This window comes from Westerdykella ornata (assembly GCF_010094085.1).
Source record: "Westerdykella ornata strain CBS 379.55 unplaced genomic scaffold EI97scaffold_1, whole genome shotgun sequence".
Taxonomy (NCBI): Eukaryota; Fungi; Ascomycota; class Dothideomycetes; order Pleosporales; family Sporormiaceae; genus Westerdykella; species Westerdykella ornata.
The window spans coordinates 2,185,371-2,206,406 of record NW_022986851.1 but is presented as its reverse complement, the minus strand read 5'-3'; the positions used below and the strand labels follow the sequence as shown (position 1 = coordinate 2,206,406).

Genomic DNA, 21,036 nt, shown 5'->3' with positions numbered 1-21,036 from the left:
TAACGTTAGAAACCATGCCGGTTTGACTCACGTAGGGAACAAAGACCTATTCGCCGAATCTACAAACCCATCCCAACGATACATTTCAGTATCCGTAACCGATGGTGCTTCAGCCTAGATACCTACCCTCCCCGGTCTAATGCCGTGCCCATCAGCAATAGATGCTTTCTTGACACAAACACTTGCATCCCTTCCCCTTTACACACCACGACACAACGCACTCGACACCTCCATCTTCCCACCCACACCCGTGGTCTTGGACTCCATTGGAGAACACAGTCTGGAGAAGGGCACACACTGTGCAATGAAACTTGGCCGAGGCGGCGCAGCGTCTCCAGATCGAGATACGGGCACTGTCCATCATCATGAAACAACACTCGTCTGCAACTGGCCTTCAGTCCCGCGGATAGCTTTTTGGTTGATGTGAGTCAAACAGTTATACCTGTCCTTGGTTGCCCGTGCTGTGAACCTGCACTCATGGGCTCTTTGTTCAGATCTGAAGTTAGCTATAGGGAGCATCCGGTCCGGTGCACCGACAGGCTTTAACGGATCGCCAAAGTCCCAGTCAGGGTAAGTCACGGTAGGATAGTCGTTAGTCGGTCAGGCGCAGCAGCACTGGGAGTCATCCGAGCCTAGATAATCTACACGCCGACGGAGCGCATGCAAGCATGAGCGAAACTTGCAGGACCATTTTTCTATTTCCCTAATCTTCACATGTGAGAATACTAAACGCCAGCCTGGTTGGTGTCCGCAAATTGCCTCTTTAAAATTCGAGCCAAATTTCCGCCGCGCTTGCCAAAAGAAAAAAGATGAGAGATAGCATCTGCAGTAAGATGTTCAGAGGGATACATGAAGGCCTCGTTATCTTGTACACTGTTTTTTTATTTCGCATATCTCGTCACTCCTTCTTCGCGATGTGTTCCCGCCTCGCGTATGGTTTCGAGGGTCGCTTACTCGACCTCGCCCTTGGATTCGAAGTTCTCGCCGGCGACGAGATCGGGGATATCGTCCTCGTCGTCCTCCTCCTTCTTGTCCTCACCCTCTCCCTTCTCCTTCTGCATGCTCTGGTAGCTCTCGGCGAGCTTGCGCAGCGACGCGAGCGAGTCTGGGCCGAGCTGGTTGAGGATGCCGGGCACGAGCTCGGTGAGCTCCTTGTCCTCGCCAGCGCCGTAGATGGCGAACGTGTTGGAAGGGACGGATGCGTGGACTGAATAAGTATTAGCGGATATGGCTCCAAGTGGCGCATGACCTGAGCGCCCGGCGTAGAGATATCCAGGACTGTTCCACTCACCCTTCGGTGCCGAGAAGTGGATGACGTTGCCATCGCTCTTGAACATGTTCACCTCCTCGATAGCCTGGATGGGCTGGACGTTGAGCTTCTTCAGAGTGGTCTGAAGCTTCTTGTCGTCGGTCCCGGCGCTCTTATGCACCTTCTTGACCTTCCTGCGGGGCGTACCCTTGCCGCTATACACGTCATTAGCCCCCTTCGATCAACCGCTGCCCCAAAACTTCCATGTCTCTATCTATGCTGCTATTTTTTCCTTCCATTGTGCAAGAACTACAAAGGGGCGACGTGGGCTGTGGAAAAGCGCGGGGTTCGACAATTTCGCAGAGAAGAGGGGACCTTGCTTACCCTGCCGGAAGTTAGCCAACTGTGAACTGAAAAGCGAAATAAAAGCTTTGAATGAAGGTGGCTATGAACAAAACATGTCAAGACATACCAATGCGGACGGACGCCTGCATGCGCGCCAACTTTGCTTGATCCATGATTGCGGATGTGATGAGGGGAAGGTGGAGTGACGCTGGCGGAGGAGGAAGGACTGTGGCGGGCAAGTGTTAGTCGCGGCTCTCAGATGGTAGTCGGCGGAAGCTTTGGAATGCGAAGCGGTGTATGCGGGGCAGCAGACGTACCTGTTGCTGGCGCTGCGGAATGAGGTGGTGAAGTTGGTGATGGAGTTCGCAGGCTTCTCTTCGGAGAAAGTGCGCCGAGAGACCCGATTTGTGTGCCTCGCTTGTTGGAGTCGAAATTCGTTGGAGGGAGAACAACGCAGGGTCAGCACCAATTTGATTTTCAACTACGCATGACTACATAACCCATCTTATTACAAGCTGTTAGCTGCAATACAGAGTATCCGATTCTCGCATTGATGTGAAGCTGAAGCTGAAGCTCAATGTGTGGCCAGAAGATGTAGCCAATCAGAGCGAGCCTTGATCTGGGGAACCGCCAAGCATATCTGAAGTACCAAAACACACCAGACGTTGGGGATGTCACTAGAAAAGGCGTGGCTAAAATCATGACACTATGTGTTTATCTACAACTCCCAAACCCATTGGTCTACTGTTTCTTTCGAATCATCCCTGTACACAACCCTTCCTCTGATTAGGACGGCCGACCATGCATCAGGTGCGGTGTTTTGGGTGTTGTTGACTCTTCACTCCGTGAACACCCGTTGAGTTGTTGATATCTGTTTTTATAATGGGTATCCCTAAATTCACATCCCATTACACAAAGTTGCGCCGTCCAAGCGTTCTTGGACCATCTCCATCCTCCATTCCCCTACAACATGGCAAACCCCACCACACCCACCACTCCCAGCAACCACGACACGGCCGTCAAATGCTGTGCCGCCATTCCTGGCGCCGGGGCCGAGGTCGTCGCAGCAGGCGCTCCCTCCGAAGGCGAAGATCCCGACGGAGCCGGCTCAGAGGAACTCGTCTCATTCGGATTCCCCTTGATGTTCTCCTCCGTGATCTTGATCGTGCCGTTGTTGCAATGCTGCGCGAGGTCTTCGGAGACGGTGTTGACGAGCTTGACGTCTGCGCACTGCGTCGTCTTATCAGCAACTGCACACTCACAATACCTGTCTGAGATGTATGCGCATTCACGGGTATAATAAACACACCTGATAAAGCCCGCCCTCGGGATCCCCATTCGTCACAACCTGAATCGTCGCACTCATCCCATCGCTCACATTCACCCCCTCCGGTACGCTCAACCCGCCGACGCAGAAATTGCCCAACCCTTCCTGCGCAAATTGCTCCCTGAGCACCACATTGAAACTCGTGCCGGGATCGTCTCCAAGCGCCATGAACACCTTGACGCGTGTCTGGGGGTGGTGCATGCGCAGTTGGACGGGCCCGCCCTTGATGGGCCATTCTGTGCGGGGCGGTTTTACGGAGTCGAAGCCGCCGCAGGGGAAGTTGGTAGCGGAGGAGTCTTCGAAGCCGCGGCTGGGCGGCCAGTTGAGGACGAAGTGGGCGGTGGTGGAGAGAGGGAGGAGGGTGGAGATTATGAGGGAGAACGTGGAGGGCATGGCTGCGTGTTGGAATTGGAGTTGGTATAGAGAGGTGGGAGAGAGTCTGGTCTGGGTTTGGTGGGAGGACGTGAGGAAAATGGGAGGGAGTAGGAAGGTTGAGTGTGTAGTTCGCAGGTTGAGTATGGAGAGAAAGGGAAGCGGGAAGGTACACCACATGAGCTCCAACCGAGCTCACCTCAACGAATCAGGAAATCTACCTTTTCTTATTTTCGAAAGCCAGAAGTCCGGTGCCAGCAGCGCCTCATCAATATCAGGACCGTCCCCGCATTCCCGGTTAACGTGTCTATCCAGGATTCCAACTCTCGTCGGCGACAAAGCCGCTACTGATCCGCGACTACTTATTACATAGCCGCACCAGCCAGAGACAAGCGGGGGCACATGATACCTCGAGACGTGGGGACTGGGTTTGAATAATGGGAATTCGCAAAAAAGAGAATGATCAAAGGTTGGTGAGAACAAATGAGCAAGTTTTCCAGCGCCATGGTTAGGCTGAGGTCCAGGGTCCGTTCACGCTAGTCGTCTCCCTATTCCCCGCCTCACAGAACCCTGCATTCACTGCCGTGGCTGGGATGCGCTTTGGTGGACTTTCCACGATGGCAGTGAGAGGTGAACTCAAGGCAATAACAGCAATCAAAGTGTATTCCTCTTCATGCAGCGGTGTCATTAATCTTGTACTCAGCTCCACTAATTGCAGCGCTAATAATATGGCCATGCTGACTGCTGCGTCGGCCTCTGTATAAACCAGAACCCTTCTGTGGCTGGACCCTGCCAGCACTCTATGCAAACCATATCCTTCATACGCCAAGCTCCGGTGCCATAAACGAAGAATCAACAAGCCTTTTGCCCGATAGAGGATGAGATGGGACGAGAACATGCCGGGTCGTTTAATCGTTACATGGTCATGACGCCGTCGTGGTAGAAACGGCCAAAGGCAAGCTCGCCCAGGAAGGTACCGGCGAGGACGGAGAGGAAGTATCCCACGTTGTAGGTCATGACTGCCAACATGCTACTCTAAGTCAGCAACGTTTCCTATCCATATGTGCTACTAAAAAACTTACAGAAGGTAGCCGACACCTGCAGCACACGTCATGACGGCAGCACGGGGTAGGTCGACGCTGAATCTCCACGGTTGTGCGTTGTGCACCGGTGCCTCGACGATGCGGACATTCTCTGCGACTCCATTCGTAGTGAGGATTCCCGTCATCGAGTTAGCATCGGATGCAATCTTCTCCTCGGCAGCTGCCCCTTCAACCACGACATATCTTCTCTTCAGTGCCGACTTTACGGCTTGCGCATCGAGGTAGGCTTTCGCTGTGAAGGTGGCTCGGAAGATGATGGCGAGGATGATTAGGAATATGCAGGTGCCAGCATATGCGCCTGCGCTGTTCGGTGTCCACGAGTTGGAGTAGAGGGGTGTGTTTGTTGCTGTGAAGAAGGCCATGTTCATGCCGTGAGAAGCCGATGCTCCATGCCCTCCAAGGTCTTGACTTGCGGGTACAGTGGAGCTGTGGTCGTGGCCTTCGTGCGCAACCATGTTGGATTAGGTGAATATAACGTCGACGGGTACAGTGATACGGGTGAGTTCCAGACTGCGGCTTAGAAGATAGGCGGGCACGGTGGTTTATACGTGCCCACGCTCCCAAGAGGTCTCGGGGTGGTTGCACTGGGATGAGCTTGGCTGTCTGTTAGAATCGTGCTCAGCATGAAGGCATAGTATGGGAACTCCCGAGATTTGCGAGAGATTGAGGGGATATGCGACAGTCAAGAAAGAACAAGCAATTGAAGGAGCCATGATGAAGCGCAGCCTGTCAGGGCTTCGAAGGGCACGGATATGGGCAATATGCACTTACCGGCAATTCCCTGTCGCAGATCAGGGCCCAGGTAACAGTAAGCACCGGATAGAAAACTGCCGAAAGGAATAATGGAGATGCGAATGTCGAACTGTGAGAAGAAAGAAGAGCGAAGAGGTACTCGCAGGCACAGGAATGAACTCTCTGTCCGTCGCACCCATCTTGGATGTTTTCTTTCTTGGTGTTTGTTGGGAAGCGACAACCTTCGATGGCCCTCTTTTGTGGCTGCGACCATTTGAGCAAGTTTCCATTGGCTCGAGCGCTTGATATTTGCCGGATGAGGCTAGCGTCGAGTGTTCCTCTCACGCCCGCCTTTCCACCTTCCCACCCCTCCCGCACATTCATCCTTGAAGGATTCCAGATGATGGAAATAATAATCGCCACCGCCAAAATCAGGTCCCCCGTAGCGCCATGCAGTGACACCCAGAGCTACCGTGGTACTACAGTATCATGTCCTGGCACCCTGTCCAGGCCCAGAGTGCGACTTCTTCCAGACTTCCATCCTGCTGACTTCGCTCCTTCACTGTTGTCACTAGACTATCCGTACATCTCTACCGCACCTCGCACGCGATAGAGTAAAGGGGATCCGAAATGGCCAGCGGACTGACCATCTCCCTCGTCCAGAACTCGACCTGAAGTGCCGTTGGATACCTTTCCGCCCATCTCCGCTTCGTAGTTCATACTCCATCTACCCAGCATGAGCCACAATCATGCCTCCATGGGCTCCATGTCCATGGGCGGCGGCGGTCTGCCTCCGCGCTTCGAGTTCCCCAAGATGTACTGGGCCGTTGTAGGAACTGCCATCGGGATTGCGACTTTGGTCAACATCTTCAATCATGTCCTCTACAGGCAGAGGTATCCTATGATTACCGACTTTGAGCGTGCTCCTCAACTAATCATACTGCAGGATGGCAGCGGCAAGGTCAGGAGCATCAAAGCCAGCAAAACCAAAATCACTCTTCTTCCTGGGCATGGCAACGACCTACGCCATAGTCCGCGAGGCTTCCAACTTCTCCATCCGCATCCCCATCGGTAGCCGCATCTTCCGTCTCCCCACCCTCGGCCGGTCCAGCTTGGTATTAGCCAACGTCGTCGTATTGGTCGTGCTCTGTCTTTACGGGTTTGACACCGGTGACCGCTGGTCAAGAGAAGACATTGGCTTCCGCTGCGGTGTCGTCACCATCGGTCAGCTTCCCTTGATTTTCTTGCTCGCGGGAAAGAACAATATCCTCGGGTATCTCACGGGTGTCAGCCATGAGCGCCTCAACTGGATCCACAGGTGGTGCGCACGCTGTATGCTTCTTACTGCGACCCTGCACATGGGCTACTTCTTCTCCGATTGGGCTCCCTATGACTACATTGGTCCCCAGATAAAGGAGGACCCCATCGTCTGGAAGGGACTAGCAGCCTGGGTGGTCCTGGTATGGATCGTTTTCAGTTCGATGTCCCCAATCCGTGGATGGTGCTATGAACTGTTCATCGTCCAGCATCTGGTCTCGTTTGCCCTCCTCATTGGGTTCATCTACATCCACACTCCGGCCGAGGTCCATGCATATATCTGGATCCCTGTTGGATTGTTCTGGTTCGATCGCTTTGTGCGCGCTCTAAGGGCACTGTATGCCAATCTCTCCATCTTCCATCCTAAGCAGAAGAGCGCCGGCCAGATGTCGGGAATTTGGGCATGCAAAGCCGAGTTTACTCCTTTGCCTCACAACACGACAAAAGTGGTGATACAGAACCCTCCAATCAAGTGGAAGCCGGGACAGCATGTCTTCCTCTCGTGCCATTCCATTGTCCCCCTTCAGAGCCACCCTTTTACGATTTCCTCGATCCCGAAAGACGGACGTATGGAGTTTTTGATCAAGGCCGAAGGAGGAGGAACAAGACATTTCTTTAGACACGCGGAAAGGGCCGAGAGCCTTCCTCAGACCACAGGAAGTGCGTGCATCAGGACTGTAGCGATAGAAGGCCCATATGGATGTCTACGGCCGCTCCGACAGTTCGACAGCGTCATCCTCCTGGCAGGCAGTACAGGTGGTACTTTTACAGTCCCGCTACTTCGCGATGTCGTCCAAGGATGGAGCGAAAATATGCACCCTACTGACAAGACAACTTCTCTATTCTCACCCATGACAGGAGCGGTAACTCGCCATATCCGCTTCGTCTGGGTCGTCAAGAGTAGAGGCCAGCTAATTTGGCTCTCCGATCAACTCTCAGCAGTCTATTCAGACTACGAGTCTCTGCAAGAGAAACTTCGACACATTAAGCTAGAGATGACCGTCTACGTCACGTGTGACGAGTCTTTCACCGAAGAACACAAGTCACTGTTAGCAAATGTCACGGCACCCAATCACAATGCATCGACAAAGAATCCACAAGAACAGAGTCGATATACGATCGAGTACCGCAGTCGCCCTCCCTCTCTGGACGACGAGGCCAGCAGCAAGAAATACGCCGAGCCCAAAGAAGAAATCCGACAACTCGCCACTGCCTCCCTTTCATCATCGAGAGAGGCAGTAAGCAACTACGCCAACACCTGCGGCCCCAACGGAACCTGCTGCTGCAAAACGACCATCGACGACGAGCCCGCAGACGCAATAACATCATGTTGCTGCAATCTTTCATCTTCCAATCGAGGCGCCGACGTCTCGCAACCCCCATCTGCTCCGACCGGCCGTCTGAGCACTCAAACATCCTCCTCCTCCACCTGCTCCTCTTCGAATGCAAACAACCCCACCCCCAGAACCCTCAAACCTCTCATCCACCCTTCCATAACCGTCCTCTCCGGCCGTCCTTCGCCCCGGAACATCATCCGCCGCTCCCTCGAGCAAGCCCACGGCGAATCCGCAGTCGTGGTCTGCGGCCCCCAAGGCCTGGTCGCCGATGTCAAGAGGGATGTCGTCGCTCTGAGCGATGAGCGGGCGGTGCACAAGGGGACGGGGGCGCAGGGCGTGTATTTGCACACTGAGAGTTTTGGGTATTAGATTTGACGAGACAGACATGTGCTTTGTGCTTTGTGCGGTGTTGGGGCTGGACATTGGAATTGCAGTGTTAGCGGTTTCTGGGAGAAGGAGGAGGAACATGCGCTGTTTTGAAGTAGATTGTTATTTTTATAAATATACCCAACCGTCATCATCGAAGAATGATGTTCTTATTCATCGAACAGCGAAAAATGCCCAGGGTCTTCAATACTTTTCTGTGATCTAATCGTCTGTCACCACAGGCTTGGCCTGCCATTCCTCTCGACACAATGTATGTCTCGACACATAGATCGGCCGAGCGTGAGCCGTTGAACACATGTGTACACATGGTATCCCTGTGAAAATTGAAGAATATCTCTGTAAAATTGAAGATAGATTCGCATTCCACATCCTGCGGCTAGAATACACATCCCATGCACCTCTCGTCTTCTCCGCCTTTCAGAAAAGGGAAATCCCTCTTGATGCCGCGCCCAAACGCCCAACAAGATGCATGCATGCAGCCATGATCCAATGCTCACTCATCCCAACGCCTCCAAGAAAAAGTGACCGCTAAGAAAGAGAAGGCGACTGACATGCCGATGAGAGGGATATGCAAGAAAAAAGAAAATTGCCCGTTGCAGAGCAGAAGAAGCGACAAGAGACAAAAGGAAGTGTGCTGAAGAGCATCTTGGAAGAGTGGAAAACCCAAGGACTCCTTCCAGTCCAACGCCTCCAACACCATGCACCTATCCAGTACCGCCCTTCTCAAGCCAAAGACCTCGTCTCGTCCTTCTTGCCCGTTCCAACACCTCCCTACTGTGGCATATTATTATATAACTCCCTGCTTCGCCAACTGCCTACTCCTCACAATAAACGGACTCGGCATCTCGTCCTCCACCTCGGGATCCCACACCGCCGGCGACGCCGCCAACTTGGACGGACTTTTCGGCCCCTTGATCCCATTCAGCGCCGCCTTCGCAGCAACGACCTCGTCGTCGCTCATCGATGCATTATTGATGGGGATACCGCGCGCCTGCTGCAACTCGACCAGCGTTCGACCTTGGATGTTGTTGCGCTTGGGTTGCAGCTTCGAGTCTTGCTGTCGTGATACGGCAGGCTTTTGATTGAGGGCTCCTTTCTTGGACTTCATTCCGCTTCCGGCGGAGGCGGAGGGAAGGTCCGTCGACTTGGTCGAGGAATTCGACTTCGCGGAAAGGGGTTTCCGGCTCGGACTGGATGGGTCGAAGGGCTTGACGCGCTGGCGAGCAGGCGAGGCGGCGATGATGGGGACGGTGCTTGCAGGACGTGTCTGCTCTTTCGGCCGTGACTTCGGCCCATTAGGAGCAAGACTAGGCGCGCTGGCGAGACGTTGAGTAGGTTTGGGAACAGGCAGGACGCCTGCATGAGGTTTAGGCGGATCGCCCTTCGCATTCCCGTTAGAAGTGCTACGTGGCCGCGTAGGAGAGGGTACCACAGGGACGTCGTCGTCGTCAAAGTCGTCGGCCTGCCACTCTTCCTTGGTAGGCGTGGGAGGGACATCGGCTCCCCATCTCCGTGATTCTTTATCCTTGGCGGCTGCGAAGATGTTCTGGCGAGGCGCGTGGCGGCGTGGGGACAAGGAGAGTCCAGCGAGGCTGGGCGGTGCTGGAGCCGGTGATGGATCCGCCATTTGAACGTCCATGGGGGAGCCAGGAACTTGGGCAACAAACATGGTTTGGGCGCGCCCGAGTGGGCCCCTCCTCGTGGAACGCTTCACGGCTCGCTTCTGCTCCTCCTCGGGACTATCGTCAAGCGAGAGCGAGGATATATCGGTGCCGCTGGCGAACGTGGTATCCGTTCCCACTGTGCTCGTTGAGCTGGTATTCACAATCGGTTGCATTGCATCGTCCGCGGGGAACAAATCTGTCTGAGTGGCGGGCATGGTGGGAGTGCTTGAACGAGGTGCTAGTCGCGGCGACGTGCTGAGCCGATTTGGATACTTGGCAAGGGCTCGGTCGACGCGTGCGTTGACTTCGGTTTCGAACTGGGCCCGTAGCTTCTCCGTCTCTGCGTGCCAGAGCTGCTTTACTTGACGATCAATCTCCAACCTGGCCTTCACCTCCCATTCGCGGCGTACTATCCTGTCAACTTCTAACCGCATCTTCTCTCGCTCTGCCGCCAGTCTTTGTTCTCCTTGGATCAACTGCTGCTCTCGCCTATTGAGCTCATTCTCCCGGACTGTGAGTTTTGCGTCCTTCTCTTTGATGTTGTTGCCGAGCTGCACAACCTCTTGCTCCTTTCGCATCAACTTGACCGCGGGATGGTTGAGGAGCTGTGCCGTGGTAGGCCGATGTTCAGGCACAACTTGGAGACAGTGAGCGATGACCTTGTTCAGGTCCTGGGAGTACTCCTTGGGAATGGGTGGATAACGGCCAGACTTGATCTTCTGAATGAGCTCGAAGTGCGTTTTCGCGTTGAATGGCGGCTCGCGCGCGCACATTTCGTATATGATGCAGCCCAGCGCCCAGATATCCGAGTACAGTGTGTAGGTTTCCGCTTTGCAGATTTCAGGGGACATGTAGAACGGGGTGCCGACGTATGTGGATGCGAAATCGTGGGACTGAATGATCTTCGACAGGCCAAAGTCGCCGAGCTTGACGCAGTTGCCCTCGCCGAGGAAGACTCGGGAAGAGTTAGATGACAGTGCTTTTCATTCATGACTGAGGTAGACTCACTATTTTCCGGCTTGAGATCCCGATGCAGGATCATCGGCTTCCCGGTATGCGGCTGCGCGTCTGGTCCGAGACCAAGCACGTTCGCTCCAGACGGCGGCGGGTCCTCACCATAATGACAGCGGTACAAGGCGCTGACAATCTGAGAAAATGTGCTCCACACGAAGTCCTCCGGTGCTAACACGTTCCTCTTCTTGAAGTCTCGAATCACTCGACCCAGGTCCCCGTTCCCGCAAAACTCCATGTATAGGTATAGATCCTGTGACGCTTTGATGTGGTCGCGCTCGTAGTATTTGACAATGTTAGGATGGCGGAGATCCTTCAGAATGGCGAGTTCGGATTGCAATTGCTCGCGTTCCTTTTGTGACATCCGTGAATAGCTGATCTCTTTCCGGCAGAGAATCTACAAATCATCAATGGAGGGCAGCCAGGACGGGGATATTACTGCGACGTACATAGCCATCGGACTTGCGCTTGACCTTTCGAATGATCCCAAACGAGCCATGCCCTAGACCAACATTAGCATTCATCTTTTCTTTGGAGTCTCCGTTCGGGATGCAGTGTGCAGAAGACGCCATACCGATCTTCTCCAGCGCATCATACTTGTCGTCCTCAGGCATTGCTTGCGGATAATATCATGCAACGAAAGTATTACTCGGTGAGGCTGTTGGGGTTGTGATATTGAGGAAGATGCTGCTATGTTAGTGGTGCGTGGTCGAAGGACGAGAGTGCGTAGTCAGCCATTGATGGGTTGTTTGAAAATACTCGTTGTTCCTGGCAACCGGCGCAGCACGGACCGGGGGTTTCACCCATCCACCAGTCGACCCTGGCTTCGGCGTTATCATCACGTGTTCCTTATCGCCGTCTGGCGTCAGTCCAGATGAAACCGCATTCGCCGCTGGCGAACTGTGAATTGTTCCCGCCCGCAACTACTGTATATCATTGCTTTCACCGCCATGGACGTAAAGAAAAAGTATGAGCTCGAGGCGGCGCTCGCAAAGGAGGCGCAGCAGATCTCGTCTGGCGCTCTCAAGGAAGAGAATCCACTTGACCTGAGTGAGAACTTCAGCATACTGTGCGAAGCGTGTCGGCGTGGCGATCTGAAAGTTTGCCAGGAGATGATATCGAGCGGGGTGAATATCAATGCGAGAGATAAGTTTGATTACACCCCGCTGATTTTGGTAAGTCCAATCGAGTATTCACGGCTTCGCCACATGTCTGGTCAGTACAGTTCCCTAACCATTATCTTGCAAGGCTAGTCTCTGCGGACATTACGAAGTTATACGATTGCTCCTTGAGAACGGCGCCCTTTGCGAACGGGATACCTTCCAGGGCGAGCGTTGTCTATACAATGCGCTCAACGATCGAATCCGGAATCTCTTGCTGTCTTACGACTACGCAAAGTCGACGAATCCACTGCAACCGCTTGCCGCGCACATCACTTCATTACTCTCACGAGACACGCCGAAGACGACGGATATCACCATCGAAGCATACGGCCAGGAGTTCCACTTGCACAAATTCATTCTGGCGGCACGGTCACCCTATTTCGCAAAAAAGCTTGCTGCGGCGCCGTCAACCACATCATGGAAGCTGCCAAATGCTATACCCACAGAGTCCCTGAACATCGCGCTGCAATACCTTTACTTTGCTGAAGCGGCACTACGACCCCGGATGAGCGAGGAAGAAGAGATGGTTGTGCTCAATGGCCTGGCCAAGATCAGCCGGCAATTGGAGATCGAGAGGTTATTCGAGAGTGTCACTGAGCTCAAGTCAGATCGAAGACTCGTACGGCAACAGCGAACCGAAGAGTTAGAACGCGGACGAGACCAGATGGAGGAGTGGTTCGAAGATCATATCGTGAAGAACAAGATTGTTGTAGATACAGATAAAGTCGACAAAATAGAATGGGACCGGGACAACTCGATATTCGCCGATATACTGCTAAGGGCGGACGATGACGATGAAGAGTATTATGATTCTACGGACGACACCGCATCCGCAGGGGCGTCTGAGTCGTTCACACCCCTTGTAAGGACAGCGGAAGGGCCCCTTCATGGCATTCCAGTTGGCCCTGTGCGATCACGATCACCATCACGGCAACGGAGAAGTCCGAAATCAACGATTTATCCAGCTCACCGTGCGATGCTGTTAAGGTCGGAATACTTCTTGACTATGTTTACCTCGTCCTTTAGGGAGGCTCAGGAAACATCACACCTGCAGATTATCAAATTGGACTGCTCACCGGAAGTCTTGGAGGTGATACTGCGATTTATGTACACCGAGCGTGCCGATTTCGACCTACAGACGGCTATCGAGGTTCTGTTTGCTGCCGATCAGCTCTTCATCGAGAAGCTCAAGCAGCGCGCCGCACTCATTATCTCTTCTCTCGGGAACGGATCGACGTCCACAGTGGAAGCTGAGAATCCACGGGGTGAGACGGATGCCGAGGAGATTGTCGACATTTACGAAGTCATACGCGCTGGTTGGGACACGCGTGTGCAAAGACTGGAAGAGTTTGGTGCGCGGTACATTGCATATAGATTGGAGCGCTACATTGACGAACCGGAGTTTGCACAAATTGTTCAAGAATCCGCGAAGCGGGTGAAGGCCCGTCAGGAGACGGATACAGTCGAGTTGGTCGACGACATTCGTTATTATCTTTCCGAAAGATTTAGGCTCCGCTTCGAGGACAGCGGTCTCGATGAGATGTTGGCCGAAGAGCCACGATATCAGGAAGGCGAGGAGCTTGCGGACTCTGTGGCGAGGATAGACCTGGAAGGCAAGGAACCCGAAGATGCCCTTGTGCCCGACATCGAGGCACAGATAGCAGCGGGTGCAGTAAGAACGCTTGACGGCGAGCTAGCTGGTGACGAGTTTGCCCAGGATGCCATCAATTACCAGATTTTGCTGGGCAAGATCGACCGTCTACTGGAGAAGCTCAACCTGGAGGCTTAGAGCACGCTCTGCGCATACGTTATAGTTGGAATCACAGTTTCGGGCATTTGGATATGCGGCCAGCGCCTGCACTGTCCACCAAGACAGATTTCTTCTAGAGGATGGACGTAGAGTCCATACCATCAATACGCATGGTCCTGGAAACCAGTGGAGTTTATTTTCCATGGCCATGTCCGATAGAGCCAACTCAATGTAAAACGGTGGCAACCGTCCATAGTGCGGAGGTATATCTCGTGTCCATGGACCTCCATACAAAGACTGTTCTGGACAGTTAATAACGTGTTTCCTATGCGAGCGGGACACCCTAACCGAACGGGGCACCCCACCAAACATCTCCACCCATCAACATCTAATCATAATGTCTCAGCAACGCGATTTGAAGAAGACCTATAATTAAGGCACCCTACAGCTTGCACTCTTAGCTATTGAACAAGACGAAATTAAGAGTGGAAGACGCGCTGCAGCAGTCTACAATGTTCCCCAAAGCACCCTCTATGCTAGACGCGCCGGCCAGTGTTTCCGACGCGATTGCGAGCCCAATTCGAAGAGGATGACCAAGCTAGAAGAGGAGTCGATTGTCACGTACATACTTGATCTGGATTTATGAGGAATTGGGGCCACGAGGACTATGGTTCAAGATATGGCCAACGACCTGCTTGCAGAGCGTGGCCAGCCACCTGTAGGCCATCTCTGGGTTAACAACTTCAACAAGCGTACACCTGACATCAAGCTTCGACGAAGCCATCCCTACGATCACTAGCGAGCTCTAAACGAAGATCCACGCATTATAAGCCCTTGGTTCTCACTTGTCCAGTCTGTTAAGGAGAAGTACAGCATCCAGGATGAAGATATGTATAACTTTGATGAGACTGGCTTTTTAATGGGCCAGATTAAGGCCCAAATGGTCTTTACAGGCTCTGAGAAATGTAGCGCTCCAAAGAGGATACAGCCAGGCAATCGCGAGTGGGTAACAGTCATTCAGGGAGTCAACGCAGCTGGGTGGGCAATTCTACCTTTTGTCATCTTCGCCAGCAAGGTGCTTATCTCTTCCTGGTACTACGATGTACCTCACAACTGGGTCCTTGAGATTTCCCCTAATGGCTAGATATCAAATGAGCTTGCTATCGCATAGCTAAAGCACTTCAACACATATACAAAGGCATATAGTGTAGGCTTATACCGGCTGTTAATTGTTGATGGCCATGAGAGCCACTAATCGTTTGAGTTCCACAAACTCTACAAGGAGGAGAAGATTATTGTTCTCTGTATACCTTCCCACTCATCACACCTGCTATAGCCACTTGATGTGGTGTGTTTCTCACTATTAAAGCAGGTATATAGAGATGAGATCTCAGCCTTGGCATGGTACAGCACGAAGCATATCAAGAAAGAGAGCTTCTTGCCAGCTTTTAGGAAGGCGTTTGAGAAGGTATTCTCAAAAGATAATATTCAGGCAAGCTTCCGAGCTGCTGGACTAGTCCCGCACAACCCTGAGATTATGTTATCAAAGCTTGATGTGATCCTCTGTATGCCTATACCTCCAGCATCCTAGGATGCCATATGGGAATCCAAAACACCACGCAATGCCCATGAGATAGAGGCTCAATCTACACTTATTCATGATTGGATTCAAAGGCACAAAAGCTCTTCACCTGCTTCTATCCTTGATACTGTTAATCAGTTTAGAAAAGGTGCTGAAAAGATGGTGCACGAAATGGTATTGATGTGTAAGGAAATGGCAGAGCTTCGAAAGGTGGCTGAAGCCGCAACAGAGCGAAAAGGTCACAAAAGAAAGTATATCCGAACAGAGAATACACTTACTGTTGGCAAGGTACTTGATTTAATTGCTCCTGACATAGTTGGTGAGGAGAGAGAGGGTAAGAAGCCTGCAAAGAAGATTTGTGGAGAGAGACGCTGTAGGCATTGCGGCGAGACTGGCCACAATGTGCGCACCTGCAAGGCAGAGATTGAGGATGTGAATGATAGCGATATGTTTGAATAATATTTTAGTATCCTGCAATTTGCTCTATCTTGTTGTAGTGCTGAGTTATGTACTTGCAAAGGCATGCATGATGGTAGGGTGCCCCGTTCGGTTAGGGTGTCCCGCTCGCATAGGAAACGTTACCAGCAATTTTATCACTTAAGTTACTAGCCAGGAGCTACCCCACCAACCCCGCAGCCCGAACTGGGGAGAATGATGTAATCATCAAATTGACCCCACCTTGCTGACCTCAAATAGGCTATCCGCGGATTTATCAGAGGATGGGGCCTGTCATGCAGAATGCGCCCTCTCTCCACTCGAATTCCTACTTTTCTCTTCCGACGCACGTCAGTTAGTTCAAAACGTGTTGTCCCTGCTATCATTGCCTCAGCGAGTGTCACCACAGCTACCAGGCCAGGCATATCACCATCAATTCGGTTTCCACCCATTCCACATCGCCGAATCGCAAAGATGTCCATGGAATCAACCCAGTCCAAAGCTTGTATGTGCTGGGTGCTGTGTGCGAGACGGAACCGTGTTTGCTAATACGGACAGGCTGCAATCTGCCAGCTATTGTCGGCAAGGGGTACCAAGAAAAGGGTGAATATATCACTGCGGATGGCTTGAAGACTTGTAAGAAGCGCAAGTACAATCCCGATGGAACTGTTCTGACATACGTTTCTCTCCCAGACTTCACCGGCTCCAAAGACGCCAAACGAGGCATCCTCGTCATCTACGACATCTTCGGCTTCTTCCCCCAGACGCTCCAGGGCGCCGACATCCTCGCCCATTCCGACAAGGAGCGGCCCTACCAAGTCTTCATGCCCGACTTCTTCGAGGGCGAGCCCGCAGACATCTCCTGGTACCCGCCCGACAACAAGGACAAGGAGCACAAGCTGGGTGCTTTCTTCAAGACCAAGGCTGCGCCGCCGAGGACGCTGGAGAAGATCCCCAAGATTGTGAAGGAATTGAGCGAGAAGCATGGGGTGGAGACGTGGGCCATTTTGGGGTACTGCTGGGGTGGAAAGGTGCGTTGACTTCCTTTTTCGGCATATGAGATTTTTGGGCCACAGCCGGTAGGAGACTTGCACAGAGGCTAACCACGCTCAGATCGTCAACCTCTCCTCCATGCAAGGAACCCCATTCAAAGCGGCCGCAGCCTGCCACCCCGCCATGGTCGCCGCTGCTGATGCCCCCGGAGTCACCATCCCCTACATCATGCTTCCCTCCAAGGACGAGTCCAAAGACGAAGTCGCCGCCTGGGAGAAGGGCCTCAAAGTTCCCCACCAGGTAGAATGGTTCCCAGACCAGATCCACGGTTGGATGGCTGCCAGGGGTGACCTGGAGGATGACAAGGTCAGGAAGGGGTACGAGCGTGGATACAAGCTGGTGCTGGATTTCTTCCACAAGCACATGTGAGTGTCTCTGCTCCAAGAATAGGTAGTAGAGATGCCGTAAGAGGCGCCGCAATGGAAGGTCGGAGGTGCTGAGTGTGTTTATCCAGGGACTCTGCCTCTAAACTCTAACACACAAGTACACCTTAGTGTTAATTGTACTAGTGGAGCTATGTAGCAATGGACTGCCAACGCCAATGCAGAATAGCCGAGAAACCCCAACAATACTAACTGACCATCCCCTGCACTTCAATGCCGTGTACTTGAGTAGAGGAGGAATCACGAGTCAGAATCTGTGTATGGTAAAACGGGTGAGTAATACACTACCATTGAGACAAGTACGAGGCTATATACAGGAAAGGGTATCTCATGCGGCAAAGTGCGCAGAAAACATAACTCGTCATACTGACTGGCGGACAAATATGATGATACAATCAAAAGTAACATGCTGTGCTGTAGAAATACAAAAGGCAGAAGAAATTCTGTTTAAATGATACCCCACTGATATCACGACTTTGGCAAACTCGTTGCAGACTTACTCGCCTTGCGAGCCGCCACCGGATTCGAGGTCCCGGATTTCGACTTGGACCGCACATGCGGCGACGGTGAGCACGGCAATCCCGTCCCCTTGGGTCCCGTACAAGGTAGCTCTTGCGGTTCCGGGCAGGGTGGTAGTTCCTGAGGCGGTTGCATCAAGGACGCATGCTTCGTATCTGAGAAATCCCCTTGACCACCCTGTTGCGGCGAGGGACCGTAGTACTCCGGTACAGGGGAACCCCATTGCGAAGACCATTCCGAAGGAGGCGATCCTGATGATTGGATCTGGGATTGGGAATGAGAGTGCTGAATTGGCTGAGCTGGTACGTTGGTGTACAAGCGGAGACGGTCGCGCGGATGCGAGGGGATTTCGGAGACAGGTTGGTCGTCTCGCGATTGAAGCTGTTGCACGCCATACACCCTGTTTCTCAATCTTCGACGGAAGAGGAAGAAGCCCATTCCGCCGACGACGAGTAAAGCGCCGAGGGACCCTCCAACTGCTCCGCCGATGACCGCGCGCCGGCTAGGACCCTCGGGTTCGGGCGCTGGCTCTCCTGTCTCGAGAGGTAGATGTCGCGTCGGCGTTCGCGATGAGGGGTTGTATTCCCTTGCGAATTGGACCTGCAGGTCTCGTTCACGGAAGCCGGCTACGGGTGTCGTCACCGTTGCACCGCCGGTTGGGCCTCCGCCAATGGTTCTGGCGATTTCGGTGGGGACCTGGTAGGTCGTGAGGTTTGGGTTGTAGGAGGCCCATTTTGCGCCCAGGGGGTTGTTTTTGCCTAGATCGAGACCGTGTTGGCCGTAGACCATGGGCATGTCGCCTGTTTATCGTTTAATCAGTTGGTTGGGCTTGAAGCAATGATGTGGGCATATTTACAGTCGTTGGTCATGTTCGGGAAATGCCCGCCCATGATGATCATCTGCGAGTTGCCAACAACATCGCAGCTGAGGGAGTGATGGGGAAAGGTCGCACCCACGCCATCCTCTGGTCTTGGCCAGAACTGTAGGATGTTAGTATCATTCTCTGAATTCTGGTCGACGTGAAGATTACTTTTATCCAGGTGAATGATGGCAAGCTAAGCACGTAAACATCGCCGAAGCCGACTCCGTCGCCAATTGAGGCACCGCCGTATAAGTAGCTAGACAGGTTAGCTTAGACTGGTAACAAAAGAGTTAGAGCCGCGCTGCCTACATATTGAAAGAAGATCGATCTTGGGCATGCGCCAGGCCCGCACAAAATCTTCGACGTTGTTCAGGAATGTCACCGGTTGCTGTCTGTCTGTACCAAAGATCGTCACCGATGCTGTAGACCAGGATTTCCTGAGGCTCGTTAAGTATGACTGCATACCGATTTGAAGGTCGCGGTTCTTACGCTCATGTTCATCTGCCCTATGTCAGTAAATAGTGAGCGATTCCGTTTCATGTGCTAGACGTACTCCTCTGCTAGATCCTCCATTCGGAAATTCCAGTCCACCGAAGTAAACTAGGAGGCCCGCATCACCTACAGGGACATACTGCATCACCCCTTCAGCGCGCGGGGTATTGTCAGGACCAGACTGGTTCCGGAATGAATTTTCAATCATGTCGTATACAACCATGTTGGAGAGCGGGGTTTGAGCCCCATATCCAGGAACTGAAGCATTTGTGAGATACCCGCCGTAGTAGTATCCTATAGCCTTGGCCTGATCCGTCGCTCCAGCGCCTGCACCTGTTAGAACCCTTCTATGAATCGTTCATAATCGAACTCCATACCCCATGCTGCTCGTTGAACATTCGAACCGCTGGGGCTAGTTGTATTCCACGAATCGTACTCAAGGTCATAGAACCACAATTGAAAGTCCTGTGGCTGGCCGTCTCCGAACTCTCCGCCGTACATGTATACTTGCTTATTGGTCGCATCGGCCCATAGCACACCTCCATGCACAGAGGGCACGGATTCGTTCTTCGTGACCGTGACATATTTTGGAAATCCTTCGTTGGTGTTGTTGAGGTCGCCGCTTCTCATCCATGTGCCTGTCAAGTGCCTATTAGTACTGTGAATTCGGCCCCGGCTGAGGCGATATGGGCGCAACTCACTCGAGTAGTTGAGGGAGCTAGCTGATAACGGTGCAAAATTCACCAACCCTCCATCGACGATCATCCGACGGTCCACCACGGTAGTTTGATGTCCAAATATGCGACAGAAGTCTTTTAAAGGATCCTTTCGTTGTTCTGAACGTGATATACATGAGGAAACGGCCAGAAAGAGGCGCAGCGCCCTAATTCTGGACCTCATAACGTGGACGCGCAAACCTCACAAGACCTCCAGCGACATGAGAAGAAAGTTGATGTGGGCAAGCGGCGGGTCGACTGGGCTAGCTATCCGCAGCTTACATCAAGATTGCAGGAACGCATGGTCCTGGGTGTACCGCTTGCAGGTCATGAGGACTGCATATGAATCCTTCGAGTCGACGTTGCCGAACCCCGGTGGCGTAGTAACACTTTCCGCATTCTGAATGGGCACATCCTAACACAGTATGATAGGGAGCTGTGCCTTACATCTGAGGCTTGCTTGGGAAACCTATAACGATCCGGACGGGGGCACGCTTGGCGAAGGACGTCCTGAAACCTATTCTGATGCGTTAGCCGCAGACTCCCAAATGTCGCTCGGAGTCCTTGAGGGAAAGCGAAGCAGATGTGATGACACCAATCAGATGGTTCGATATGCCGAATCTCTATTAGTTATGACATCTGAGCGGTTGGTACCTCAGGACTGATACCAACAGAGGGGTTATCGCAACGACAATGCGGGAGCTGCCCAATATCGCCTTTCCATTCATGGTACCCATAGCCTCCGAGTCAATCAGTCAACAAGCCAAACAAATTGCTTTGGTAGAGCAACTTGGATCGAGCAACAGAGAGACGACAGTCCCAAGTAAACCCCCAGACGAGATGGAGGTGGAGATCTAGCAGTTGAGGTCGTGGGGGCGGAAAAGCCAAGGATCAGACGCGGAGAGCTATCACGGCACATATCAGCAGCTATAGATGTAAAAAGGGGAGCTCATCGGTCGCATTGCATCCTGGGCTTGGGAGCATCATCGGAATGTTGTTGGTGTTTGAGATGCAAGATGTGAGACTCCAGGATGTCGGACGCTCGGGCCGACCATCGACACTAGACCCAATCGGGAAGACGACGAGTCTGCTCCACAACTGCATTGACATAAACTCAACTCCTCAAGGACTTCATCATGTGCTCGAGCGCCATTTCATTTGCAACGGCTCTGTTGGACTATACCGTATATTGGACGATGAACTTGACCACACCAATTTCTAAGCAATGGCCGGCCCA

General features: G+C 52.8%; 10 protein-coding genes across 10 annotated transcripts; 3 read left to right on the top strand and 7 right to left on the bottom strand.

Moving 5' to 3' along the window:
- Nucleotides 1-787: 787 nt before the first annotated feature.
- Nucleotides 788-1,941, bottom strand: EI97DRAFT_429446 (nascent polypeptide-associated complex subunit beta). The gene is made up of 4 exons (XM_033797447.1): nt 1,912-1,941; nt 1,722-1,820; nt 1,292-1,465; nt 788-1,207 (listed from the first exon to the last, which is right to left on the bottom strand). The coding sequence occupies exons 2-4, from the start codon at nt 1,765-1,767 to the stop codon at nt 951-953; spliced, it is 477 nt and encodes a 158-aa protein (XP_033658946.1). The 5' UTR covers nt 1,768-1,820; nt 1,912-1,941; the 3' UTR covers nt 788-950.
- A 616-nt stretch (nt 1,942-2,557) lies between these two features.
- Nucleotides 2,558-3,314, bottom strand: EI97DRAFT_368152 (uncharacterized protein; the record flags this gene model as incomplete). The annotated part of the gene is made up of 2 exons (XM_033795117.1): nt 2,558-2,833; nt 2,904-3,314. 2 exons carry the CDS (start codon nt 3,312-3,314, stop codon nt 2,558-2,560), a joined length of 687 nt encoding a protein of 228 aa, XP_033658945.1.
- Nucleotides 3,315-3,688: 374 nt separating this feature from the next.
- Nucleotides 3,689-4,403, bottom strand: EI97DRAFT_28543 (uncharacterized protein). The gene is made up of 2 exons (XM_033794399.1): nt 4,376-4,403; nt 3,689-4,323 (listed from the first exon to the last, which is right to left on the bottom strand). Exon 2 carries the CDS (start codon nt 4,189-4,191, stop codon nt 3,802-3,804), a length of 390 nt encoding a protein of 129 aa, XP_033658944.1. The 5' UTR covers nt 4,192-4,323; nt 4,376-4,403; the 3' UTR covers nt 3,689-3,801.
- EI97DRAFT_366730 (low affinity copper transporter) lies at nt 4,209-4,764 on the bottom strand (the record flags this gene model as incomplete). Its single annotated transcript, XM_033795046.1, has 2 exons — nt 4,209-4,323; nt 4,376-4,764. The coding sequence occupies 2 exons, from the start codon at nt 4,762-4,764 to the stop codon at nt 4,209-4,211; spliced, it is 504 nt and encodes a 167-aa protein (XP_033658943.1).
- A 942-nt stretch (nt 4,765-5,706) lies between these two features.
- EI97DRAFT_429444 (uncharacterized protein) lies at nt 5,707-8,242 on the top strand. The gene is made up of 2 exons (XM_033797446.1): nt 5,707-6,022; nt 6,075-8,242. The coding sequence occupies exons 1-2, from the start codon at nt 5,865-5,867 to the stop codon at nt 8,149-8,151; spliced, it is 2,235 nt and encodes a 744-aa protein (XP_033658942.1). The 5' UTR covers nt 5,707-5,864; the 3' UTR covers nt 8,152-8,242.
- Nucleotides 8,243-8,505: 263 nt separating this feature from the next.
- On the bottom strand, nt 8,506-11,550 carry EI97DRAFT_463745 (kinase-like protein). Its single transcript, XM_033801378.1, has 4 exons — nt 11,419-11,550; nt 11,294-11,346; nt 10,842-11,241; nt 8,506-10,788 (listed from the first exon to the last, which is right to left on the bottom strand). The coding sequence occupies exons 1-4, from the start codon at nt 11,456-11,458 to the stop codon at nt 8,957-8,959; spliced, it is 2,325 nt and encodes a 774-aa protein (XP_033658941.1). The 5' UTR covers nt 11,459-11,550; the 3' UTR covers nt 8,506-8,956.
- Nucleotides 11,551-11,794: 244 nt separating this feature from the next.
- On the top strand, nt 11,795-13,796 carry EI97DRAFT_368181 (uncharacterized protein; the record flags this gene model as incomplete). The annotated part of the gene is made up of 2 exons (XM_033795120.1): nt 11,795-12,019; nt 12,093-13,796. The coding sequence occupies 2 exons, from the start codon at nt 11,795-11,797 to the stop codon at nt 13,794-13,796; spliced, it is 1,929 nt and encodes a 642-aa protein (XP_033658940.1).
- Nucleotides 13,797-16,093: 2,297 nt separating this feature from the next.
- On the top strand, nt 16,094-17,589 carry EI97DRAFT_429439 (dienelactone hydrolase family protein-like protein). The gene is made up of 5 exons (XM_033797445.1): nt 16,094-16,279; nt 16,333-16,410; nt 16,468-16,805; nt 16,888-17,192; nt 17,282-17,589. The coding sequence occupies exons 1-5, from the start codon at nt 16,249-16,251 to the stop codon at nt 17,301-17,303; spliced, it is 774 nt and encodes a 257-aa protein (XP_033658939.1). The 5' UTR covers nt 16,094-16,248; the 3' UTR covers nt 17,304-17,589.
- Nucleotides 17,590-17,671: 82 nt separating this feature from the next.
- Nucleotides 17,672-19,983, bottom strand: EI97DRAFT_472800 (uncharacterized protein; the record flags this gene model as incomplete). The annotated part of the gene is made up of 7 exons (XM_033801865.1): nt 17,672-18,529; nt 18,586-18,709; nt 18,760-18,847; nt 18,901-19,034; nt 19,145-19,416; nt 19,461-19,721; nt 19,785-19,983. 7 exons carry the CDS (start codon nt 19,981-19,983, stop codon nt 17,679-17,681), a joined length of 1,929 nt encoding a protein of 642 aa, XP_033658938.1. The 3' UTR covers nt 17,672-17,678.
- A 107-nt stretch (nt 19,984-20,090) lies between these two features.
- Nucleotides 20,091-20,806, bottom strand: EI97DRAFT_28062 (uncharacterized protein). Its single transcript, XM_033794355.1, has 4 exons — nt 20,590-20,806; nt 20,472-20,539; nt 20,247-20,420; nt 20,091-20,188 (listed from the first exon to the last, which is right to left on the bottom strand). The coding sequence occupies exons 1-3, from the start codon at nt 20,716-20,718 to the stop codon at nt 20,330-20,332; spliced, it is 288 nt and encodes a 95-aa protein (XP_033658937.1). The 5' UTR covers nt 20,719-20,806; the 3' UTR covers nt 20,091-20,188; nt 20,247-20,329.
- Nucleotides 20,807-21,036: the final 230 nt, after the last annotated feature.

Coding starts and splice junctions, on each gene's coding strand:
- EI97DRAFT_28543 (XM_033794399.1), bottom strand. CDS start 4,191: ATGTTCTCGTCCCATCTCATCCTCTATCGGGCAAAAGGCTTGTTGATT.
- EI97DRAFT_429444 (XM_033797446.1), top strand. CDS start 5,865: ATGAGCCACAATCATGCCTCCATGGGCTCCATGTCCATGGGCGGCGGC. Junction 6,023..6,074: donor CATGTCCTCTACAGGCAGAG/GTATCCTATGAT, acceptor ATCATACTGCAG/GATGGCAGCGGCAAGGTCAG.
- EI97DRAFT_463745 (XM_033801378.1), bottom strand. CDS start 11,458: ATGCCTGAGGACGACAAGTATGATGCGCTGGAGAAGATCG. Junction 11,242..11,293: donor AGCGCAAGTCCGATGGCTAT/GTACGTCGCAGT, acceptor GATGATTTGTAG/ATTCTCTGCCGGAAAGAGAT. Junction 10,789..10,841: donor GGATCTCAAGCCGGAAAATA/GTGAGTCTACCT, acceptor ACTCTTCCCGAG/TCTTCCTCGGCGAGGGCAAC.
- EI97DRAFT_429439 (XM_033797445.1), top strand. CDS start 16,249: ATGTCCATGGAATCAACCCAGTCCAAAGCTT. Junction 16,280..16,332: donor ATCAACCCAGTCCAAAGCTT/GTATGTGCTGGG, acceptor TAATACGGACAG/GCTGCAATCTGCCAGCTATT. Junction 16,806..16,887: donor GGTACTGCTGGGGTGGAAAG/GTGCGTTGACTT, acceptor AACCACGCTCAG/ATCGTCAACCTCTCCTCCAT.
- EI97DRAFT_28062 (XM_033794355.1), bottom strand. CDS start 20,718: ATGTGCCGTGATAGCTCTCCGCGTCTGATCCTTGGCTTTTCCGCCCCC. Junction 20,540..20,589: donor CTCTCTGTTGCTCGATCCAA/GTTGCTCTACCA, acceptor ATTGACTCGGAG/GCTATGGGTACCATGAATGG. Junction 20,421..20,471: donor GTCGTTGCGATAACCCCTCT/GTTGGTATCAGT, acceptor TAACTAATAGAG/ATTCGGCATATCGAACCATC.
- EI97DRAFT_429446 (XM_033797447.1), bottom strand. CDS start 1,767: ATGGATCAAGCAAAGTTGGCGCGCATGCAGGCGTCCGTCCGCATTG. Junction 1,466..1,721: donor GCAGGCGTCCGTCCGCATTG/GTATGTCTTGAC, acceptor ATGACGTGTATA/GCGGCAAGGGTACGCCCCGC. Junction 1,208..1,291: donor CCACTTCTCGGCACCGAAGG/GTGAGTGGAACA, acceptor ATACTTATTCAG/TCCACGCATCCGTCCCTTCC.